At 41.3% G+C, this 9,645-nt stretch overlaps 1 protein-coding gene and 1 long non-coding RNA gene across 2 annotated transcripts in view; one reads left to right on the top strand and one right to left on the bottom strand.

Annotated features, from left to right (window-relative positions):
* The window catches only part of kcnt2b (potassium sodium-activated channel subfamily T member 2b), a 42,179-nt gene that overhangs the window by 5,342 nt on the left and 27,192 nt on the right, over positions 1–9,645 (bottom strand). Inside the window, exons 15-24 of the mRNA XM_032538538.1 lie at positions 6,175–6,283; positions 5,986–6,042; positions 4,745–4,897; positions 4,406–4,659; positions 3,661–3,985; positions 3,473–3,578; positions 3,211–3,383; positions 2,347–2,418; positions 2,010–2,144; positions 1,793–1,904 (exon numbers count right to left, since the gene is read on the bottom strand). Of these exons, the coding sequence (XP_032394429.1) occupies positions 1,793–1,904; positions 2,010–2,144; positions 2,347–2,418; positions 3,211–3,383; positions 3,473–3,578; positions 3,661–3,985; positions 4,406–4,659; positions 4,745–4,897; positions 5,986–6,042; positions 6,175–6,283 (1,496 nt within the window). The remainder of the gene's footprint in view (positions 1–1,792; positions 1,905–2,009; positions 2,145–2,346; positions 2,419–3,210; positions 3,384–3,472; positions 3,579–3,660; positions 3,986–4,405; positions 4,660–4,744; positions 4,898–5,985; positions 6,043–6,174; positions 6,284–9,645) is intronic.
* Positions 429–9,645, top strand: part of LOC116703708 (uncharacterized) — a 21,608-nt gene continuing 12,391 nt past the window's right edge. Inside the window, exon 1 of the long non-coding RNA XR_004335489.1 lies at positions 429–564. This is a non-coding gene — a long non-coding RNA (uncharacterized LOC116703708). The remainder of the gene's footprint in view (positions 565–9,645) is intronic.

Raw genomic sequence — 9,645 nt, forward strand, 5'->3', positions numbered from 1 at the left:
TGCTTAAATAATATGCTAAAATGTATGCTAAATGTAAATAAACCAATTGTTAGCAATCAAACACAACAAATGTTGTCAGTTGAATGGCGTTTTGAGCTAACATTAGCAATCAATCAATCATAGATCGCTAAAACGTTTGTCCCATCTTCTGTTAATGTTTGTAATGAGAAAAGTTTATTATTTCATGGATTTCACAAATTCAAGTTTTATTTTTATGTCGTAAACTGTTTAAATCTGAGCATGCGCAACTAACATCTGCACTCAACTAGAGCCGGTCCGACTTGACTGTCATCAGGTATGACGCGTTGTGCCGTAAACCGTTTAAATCTGCACTCTCCTCACATTGGGCATTGACAGAAGTGTCTCCGAATTTGCCGTGAAGCAGTATCTCCGGCCGTACGGTGTGGTACGATTTGTATGACGTCATTGAGATTTAAAAAGTCTTTTTAGAACAAAAAAGCCACTTCAAAAAAATATTTTACACTAAGCAGGGTCTATTTTCTTAGCCTCCCCTTTCGAATGCAACATTCAAATTACTAGACAAAAAATCATATCCTGAGAAAGGTGAAGGGTATAGCTCATTATGTACGGGTCTGAGCGCCCCAAGTGGAACTCTGGTGGAACTGCATCCAGTTCCGAAGGCGGAAGTATTGAGAGAGTGAAAGTTCTTCCCTTTTTAGAAATTCTTTGAAGCAGCCTACAAGATGCTAACAAGAGACTTCTGTAATGTCAATAGTAAAAATGGACCTACTTAATAAAGTTTTTTCACTGCTGGCTACAAATTAGCAATCAAACACAACAAAGGCTGTCACTTGAATGGCGTTTTGAGCTAACGTTAGCAATCAAACAATCCTAGATAACTAAAACGTTTTTGAAATTATTCGATGATGATCTTCTGTTATTGTTTGTAATGAGAAAAGTTTATTATTTTATGGATTTTACAAATTTTAGCATGGCACGCTACGCCGTAAACTGTTTAAATCTGAGCATGCGCGACTCAATCTGCACTTGACTTACACATCGAGCAGTGGCACGCCCAATCAGGAACCGGCTAACAAGGCAGCGATGGAGTTTCTCACACTATCGTCATGGGTGAGCTGGCAAAAAAGAAGCAGAAAGCTAGGACAGCATTTTCGGAGGAACGGTGAAAAAGGAAACGACCAAGCGAGGAGTCAGGCAAAAATAAACATAGGAGCTGCCATATATCTATTACGAAGCTGTAGGGGGAGTGCTATAGAGACACCTTCGCGCAAAAAGCAAAGGAAGGGAAGAAAAACAGCAAAAAAATGGCCAAAACTGCATAGCGCCCCTTAAATGGGATTAAAATAGGAAATCCCAAGAAAACACACACAAATATCCATTGCCCAAACAAAGAAAAATTTGAAAAACTACCAGAGCTCCTTCCAGCTGTGAGGCAACACTGCAATTATAATAATTGCATGGAATCCATTTTAATATGTGATGTCAAGCAGTGACTACCGGAAATTTACTTATTTGGTGATACATGTTATTGATGCCGGAGGGGGGAATTCATTAGCTGGCACACAGAGAAGAATTACAAAATTATTATTATTACTATTATCAGTTATAAATGTTCGTGGCAGAACTTTACAGTGGATATATTTCTAAAATCACAGAGAATACTAAATAAAAGATGGCTTTTATAATGCAAAACATTCTGCCCTGTTTGTTCTTATTTTTTATTATGACTTCTAAAGTCTCGGCTGAGGAAAGATTAAGAAAAGGTTGAGAGAGAAATAAAGTAGGTGGTTTGAAGGAATGAACATTTTACCTTTTCCAGTTTGGACAGAGCCAGAGAGTAGTGGTCTTTGACCTTAAACTGCATAAAGCGCATGTTGGCTGGGTGGGTGAGCTCCGTGATAATACTTAGAGCTGGGAACAGTCTGGGAGGACGAAGCACAGAGAATAAGGTGTCAAAAACAATAAGAAAAAAACACTCACTTTGAGAAAGTGTGTGAGATTGCAGAGCAAGTTTGGGCAAAGCAGACCTGAAGAGAGTCTGCACATTGACGATGGTCTTTGCGTCGGCCATGTAGTCCTCCTCTGCAATCATGGAGCTTTCTTTGTCAACCACCACCATGGTGTCAGCAAAAGTGACTCCACATCGCAGCAAACTGTCTAGACTGTGGAAAGTGTAAGAGAGAAAGGCAAGTGGGAGATGATAAAGAAGAATAAGAAAAAATCAAAGAGTAATTTAAGTCATTTGAGAGGTGCAGAAGCACGCGCAATTGATAATTTATATCAATAAGGAAATTAAGGAAATTGTAGAAAATTAAAAAGGGGAAGATACATCAAGAATTCAGCATGGTGTTGGGTTTGTCTTACTTGTCAATGGAGCCCACTGTGTAGAACACCATGGGGAACCAACATATTGCCTCCAGGAAGTCTGCTTCAGGTCTGAACGAATCAAAAACACAAATAGACTTAAAATTTCCAACCAGAAGAGATTGATACGTGCCATGATGATGACCGAACGTCCTAACAGAGACAATTCCTCGTCACTCAGCCTAAGAAATACATCAGCCCAAACTGCCTGCAGAGAAAGCTGAAAATACCAGCACTACACTGGAGTGACTCAGCATTTTATTGCCTTTTTATTGGATTCCACTCTCCTTTGGCTGACTGTGTTTGTGTACCAGCCACAATACATGACATAGGATTGTGCAACACATTGTCCTGAAAGCATTCCACAAATCATGTTTATGGTGATCTTAAATAGCTTAGTTTTTATCCTCCACTGACTATTAAAAGAGGAACCCTTTTTACCATCCTGCACAACCTAGATTGTAGCGTACCTGTTAAGCTCAGAGCAACAATTGAAAAACACTGACCCGCCATTCGACCCGTGCTGGACCCATTCATAATGAGTCAAGTCTCTCTGTGAGTAGCATCCATCGCCCCTCTCTCTCCCTAACTCTTTTAATCAGTTATTGTTGAAAACAAGTGAAGGAGCTTTCTCAGAGATACATTTATTTCAGATAGCTAATTTTCATTTACATGTGTAGCAGCTGTTGTCTATGCAACATACACCTTCAACATAAGAAGAATGTAGCATACTATAGATGTGAAAGCAGTTATAAATAGCTTATGTGACAACAAAATATGTTTTGGTTAAAATCAACAAATAATCGTAATAATTAATCGTGATGAAGCATGTCCAGCACATTTCACCAAATAACCTATCCTTACACGCTCTCCAGCAGCAGCACGATGGGGTTGAGTTCTTTTCTGGGTCGGTAGTAGGCCCGTAGAGGCACAATGAAGTTGTACAGACCGTTTCCTGCACTCTCCGCGGACACAATAATCAATTTGTTTTTGAAGCCGTAGGAGCGGGCATCCTCAAAAGGGGTGTGATGACACGCCTAGGAGAGAAATAGTGTGGTCACTGAGGATGACTTTGACAATGTGAACTTGTAAAATGATAAGATAGGGAGCCATTTCAATTCCATACCTTGTCCATACGCAGGCAGCAAAAAGGCATCTTTTCTTGAAGAAGGTGGCACAGCGCAGGCGAGCTGCCGATGTATGGTGAGTTCAGCGGGTATCCCTTCACCCACCTGTAGCACGAGCCAACAGTTACCTCTGAATACGTTTACACTTCAATCTAACAACAACTTAAACAGTGTCTTTATAACTTACTCGCAGTGTCGACCCCACCAGTGGGCACTCTCATCTCTGTCACTGTCCTCTTTGCCCTCTTCTCCTCCCTCATCCTCTGATTGGTCTCCGAGCAGATCAAAGGCAGGGTTGTTGACACCGTCCACCAGCTCCAGGACGGGGGCAATGCTTCGCCGCCTCTCCTCTGCTGACTCTCCCATGGCAGGCAGGGCCAAAGTGTTAGTGCCACTCATCTCTGTCCGGGAGCTGCTCCTGCTTTCTCTTCTGCTGCCCAGCATGGTGCTCCCCGGGTCCTGGCCTTCTGGGCTGCTGTCACTGGAGTCCTGCAGGTCAATGGCCACTGTGCCTGTAACATACACACACACAGCCACAGTGATCAAGCTAAAGGTTCTAATACTATGATACATGATGTGTTGCACGGATCCTACATATTACATACTATAGTGAGGTGTACATTCACTGTGGACCACCAGGTGGTGGTGTTTGTAAAACCACAGTATTTGACATTTCAGTTCATTTGGTAGTTGCTCTTATCAAACTGGACTTCTAATCAGATTCATGGTAATTCTTCAAAAAAGCTTTGCATATTTTTAAATCGCGCAGATAAGTTTCAAATGTGAGAACTGCATAGTTTTGACAGCTGTGACTGGGCTGCTATCTAAGACAGTTTAATAAGTTGGTCAACACAGAAATAACAAAGAAACTGCAAAAAGAAGGTCAGTGTGTAAATGTTACACAATCATTATGTTGTGCACATCTGACTGACCCATGCTTGCGATTATACTGTGGACTGGCAGGCGGGTGAGTCCATGGTAGATGGTTTGGTGCACTTCCCTGGTATTTCCTCCCGTGCTGCCCCATGATGGCTCCCTGTGGCCCCTGACAAAAGCTGAGTTCTCCTCTTTGGAGATGTTGATGTAATAGCATGTATCAGAGGACCCCATGATGTGGCAGGGACCAGGGTTCAGTAGGATGTTGGTGGTGTCCAATCTGCGTATTCCAATCAAACATACTCCATACCTGCAGCCGCAAAGACAAGGTCAGCTCTTAACAGTGCAGTTTAGTGTGTGTTCTAATTTCTTAGCCTTTTCACATTATGACGTACTTTTTGTGAGCATGAAAGGAGGCAAAGGTGAAACTCTTGCCCTGATATTCCCCGAAGAATTTACTTTCTTCTAGGCGGATGTGATGCACCTCATTGGCTGAGCAGCGGCGGTAGGTTCGGTGCCATTGGTCTGATGAACATGCACCACCCTCCCTGAGACAGAAAAGGAGGCATTGATCGGCCATGTGAGGAAAGATCTTTAAAACACGTAACACAAAGAAACCAGCTCAGCAACAGGGCCACACCAGAAGATTTTTCACTCAAGGTTTCAGAGGTAACATCCTATAGCTCTGTCAGAGCTGCTGATCAATAACTCGATCAGTACACAGATGTGCACAAAGACACTCAGCCTGTTTTAAGAATAGGTCCCAGATGTAAACATTCACACAGTTAAGTGGACAACATTTTTCTCTAGGGGGATATGGCTTTAGACGCGGAGGCTAAAGAGGTGCTAGCATGAAGCAAGGGTGTGGAGGCAGTGTGAAAGTGGGTGGCCTGCGACAAAGACTGCATTATAGAAACAGGTGTTATAGCGAATTTTCAGTTTACAGGAACTAAGTGTAAGGCTGAAGAGGAGGAGGACAAATCCTAGTCATGTAACATTGTCACAGCCAATAAACTAAATGGCATCGTGTCCAGATATAGAAGTGTACTTGTGAAACACACTACATTGGAATGTTGAACTCATTGGACAAAAGCTATGGCGTACATCAATTAGCATATAAATAAAAACACATAAATGCATGTATATTCAAACTCAACTAAAGAGTTTGTCACATTCTTGCCTATTTATAATTTTGTGTGGATACCCTATTGTTTAAGTTGGGATGACGAATTTGGGTTTTAAGAGGACAGTTCCAATTTCAAGATGTGATCCAAAGAAAAGTTGCAGGAAAAAAATAATTATTGGTTTTGGAGGACTCTACTAACAAAAATCCTATTTGAACTAGTTACATTTTGATCACTGTGGTTCCGCTATCATGCCATGATGATAAAAAGGAGCAAGCAAGTTAAGCACATAGAACATTTTGCCAGAATAACATTCATTTTTACAGTGACTCCTGCATTAATTAAAAAAATACAACACAAATGCAATTTCTAAATAATTAAAGGTAATAATAAAACAAGAATCAAATAGCACAGTGTGCAAATTATGGAAGTTGACAGAGGATTTGAGTAAATATTGAGCACAAATATGCCACAGTATTCCTAGATGTGAATGCAGATCAGATACATCCTACCTGTTGAGGGCCTGAAAGGCTCCTACACGTTGCTTGAAGGCCTCTTGAGGTGCCATTCTGGGGGGGGAAGTAAAAGTTAGGTAATTAAAAGAAGCTCACTATTCACTTTATCTACTGTATATTTGACTGGCAAGTCTGTACTGTAAACAATCAAATAGGCAGAGGCATAAATAAAGGAAGTGAACTCACTGTCCTCTGGAGGAGTGGATTAATAGAGTGATGAGTGTTGAGGTACCAGGGCACACACAGTTTAAAGCCAGCATGGCATACTTAAACTCTTCTTCACACACCACATGATCTGCACACACAGGAAACAAGAAGGGCAAAGTGACCAAGATCAACACAAACACTCCCATTCTGCTCCATGAAAGTTTCAACACTGAGCACAACAATGAATACAAATATTCTCCTTGAAAACACTCTCCTTGCCTTCATCAGTGTGTATGAGTGACAGAGAAAGGTGGTTTCATCCCCGTAATCCAGATGTAACATAAAGGGGTCAGAAATGATCTAACCTAATCACCGGTGGAAGCAATGCAGATTTCAGTTTTATCTGCTAAGGTTGGGAGAAATACATTTCAGAAGGTTATGCTTACAAGAGAGTGAATGCAATTGTGTTTATGGTGTTGAAGAAGGGCCAATCTATTATAAAAAAAAAAAATGATTTGGTTTTCGTCGGTCACGTTTTAAGTACCCAAGGTGAAATCTCCTAATTGCTTGTTTGATTTGACCAACAGTTCAAAACCAGAAATTTTGTTGTTGTTTTATTACCACTGATATAAAACAAGCAAATGTGAGAAGCAACATAAACACCAGCAATATTTGAGAAGCTTGAAACAGCAAGTGGTTAAACTGTAATTATCAAAATTGTTGTTGGTTACCTCAAAGAACTAAAAAAACATTTTAAAGTTATAGTGCGTGGTTTCTGTCTCCCCAATTAGGAATTCTAAGTAATTACAACAGCGCTGTCAGCGCGTCCACATGATAGAGCCTTCCGTGATTATGCACGCGCCCCCAAACCTCCTCGATGCAGTAGCTAGTATGCAAGGAAGGAAAAACACAGTGGACTCTTCAGAAGAGTTCATTATCGTCACTCGAATTTCTGCGCGGGAAAGTCACCGGACAACACAATCTTCTAAACATAGCAATACTGAGAAATACAGAAAGAGTTGTGTGGAACTGATAGTCTGAATTAGCTTTGTATCAACTCATTTGGCAATGGCTTAAATGTGACGTTCGTTAATGTCAAAAGGTTACACACACAAGCTTTAAAAATTCAATAGCAACACCCTTTCTTGAAACAATATCCTGGTGAACTGGAACTACTTAACTGGAGAAATATTCCCAATAAAAACGACAGTTCTCTGTGGCTCTTGCAAACACATACAATAAATAATGCAGTTCACATACTGGCTACATCTTGCCACTAAAAGGTACGCGCACACACACACACACACACACTCAAATATATCCCTATTTTATGCTGGAAAATATGAAACTTGATGTTTAACAGAAATGAGTCAAGCAGACAGCCATGTCAAAAATCCTCTATCATCCTCTTGCACCGGCTCCGTTTTTTGGGGGTGATTTGAAGACTTAGCAACAAGCTAGCAATTCAGTGTCAGCCTTTTCAAACTGCTTTTCAGTCACATCATCCGAGATTTAACGAAGCCCGACCTCTGAGCCAACCAAACCAAACTGAACAAACACAGACGACACTTCTCTCGTTTACCTGATGCCACACAACCTCCTCTTTGTAAGGAAAAACCAAAGAGCTACAGTGGTGTGAAAAAGTTTTGCCCCCTTCCTCATTTCCTGTCTTGCAGGTTTGTCACTTACGTGTTTCAACATACAAACAATTTAAACAATAGTCAAGGACAACAAGTAAACACAAAATGCAATTTGTAAATGAAGGTGTTTATATATAAAGGTGAAAAAAAATCCAAACCATCATGGCCCTGTGTGAAAGGTTATTGCCCCCTAAACCTATAATGGTTGGGCCACCCTTAGCAGAACAACTGCAACCAAGCGTTTGCGATAACGTGCAATGAGGCTTTTACAGCGTCCTGGAGGAATTTTGGCCCACTCATTTGCAGAATTGTCCTAATTCAGTTTACATTAGAGGGTTTTTGAGCATGAATGGCCTTTATAAGGTCATACCACAACATATCAATAGGATTCAGGTCAGACTTTGGCTAGGCCACTCCAAAGTCTTCATTTTGTTTTTCTTCAGCCATTCGGTGGGTGGCTGCTGGTGTTTAGGATCATTGTCCTGCTGCAGAACCCAAGTTTGTTTCAGCTTGAGTACACGAACAAGGGTCGGACTTCTCCTTCAATTGTCTCTTGGTAGACAGCAGAATCATAGTTCCTTTTATCACGGAAAGTCTTCAGGTCCTGAAGCAGCAAAACGCCCCAGACCATCACACTACCACCACCATATTTACTGTTGGTATAATGTTCTTTTTATGAAATACAGTGTTCCTTCTACGCCGATATCATTGGACACACACCTCCAAAGAGTCCACTTTTTTCTCTCGGCCCACAGAATTCTGTCCCAAAAAGTCTTGGGGATCATCAAGATGTGTTGTGGAGAACTTGAGACGAGCTTTGATGTTATTTTTGCTCAGCAGTGTTTTTCTCCATGGAACTCTGCAGCAGGCCATTTTTGCCCGGTCTTTTCCTGATGTGGAGCATGAACGCTACCTTAACTAGGCAAGTGAGGCCTGCAGTTCTTTGACGTTGTTGTGGGGTCTTTTGTGACCTCTTGGATGAGTCGTCGCTGCCTTTTGGGGTATTTTTGGGCGGCCGGCCACTCCTGGGAAGGTTCACCACACTGTTCCTTGTCTTCGCCATTTGTGGAATGGCTTCACTGTGGTTCGCTGGATCCCAAAGCTTTGGAAATGGCTTTATAACCCTTTCCAGACTGATAGATCTCAATTACTTTCTTTCTCAATTGTTCCTGAATTTCTTTGGGTCTCGGCATGATGTGATACTTTTAAGGATCTTCTGTGGACCTTACTGTGTCAAGCAGCTCCTATTTAAGTGATGCCTTGATTGTGAACAGGTGTGGCAATAATCAGGCCTGGGGTGGGCTAGAGAAATTGAACTCAGGTGTGGACAACCACAGTTATAGTATGTTTTAACAGGGGGGCAATCACTTTTTCACACAGTGCCATGATGGTATTGGATTTTTTTTTCACCTTTTAATAATAAACACCTTCATTTACAAATTGCATTTGTTGTTTCTTGTGTTGTCCTTGACTATTGTTTAAATTGGTTTGATGTTCCGAACACTTAAGGTGACAACATGCAAAGGAACCGGAAATGAGGAGGGGGCAAACACTTTTTCACACCACTGTATTCATGTTTTACTAAGCCACGTGTGACTCTGGCCCAGGGAGAATCCTTTTCCCTGCTGTGTAATTCTTGATTGCATTTCCTTCAGAAGTGAGCACACAGGCATAACAGGGCTGTCTTGTTTATCAACAGTGTTGAGCTTGGTCCTAAAAGCACAATATGTACAGGAAATAATTGGGGATTACCGTCAGAGACTGACATGACGCATCAGATTCAATTAGCTGCCAGTCTGAGTAACAGGAGAGCCAGCTGAGATTTAAATGCACTTTTTTAATAAATTAGTCAGGTCTATGTGTGTGTGTG

This window comes from Etheostoma spectabile, chromosome 15 (assembly GCF_008692095.1).
Source record: "Etheostoma spectabile isolate EspeVRDwgs_2016 chromosome 15, UIUC_Espe_1.0, whole genome shotgun sequence".
NCBI classification, from domain to species: Eukaryota; Metazoa; Chordata; class Actinopteri; order Perciformes; family Percidae; genus Etheostoma; species Etheostoma spectabile.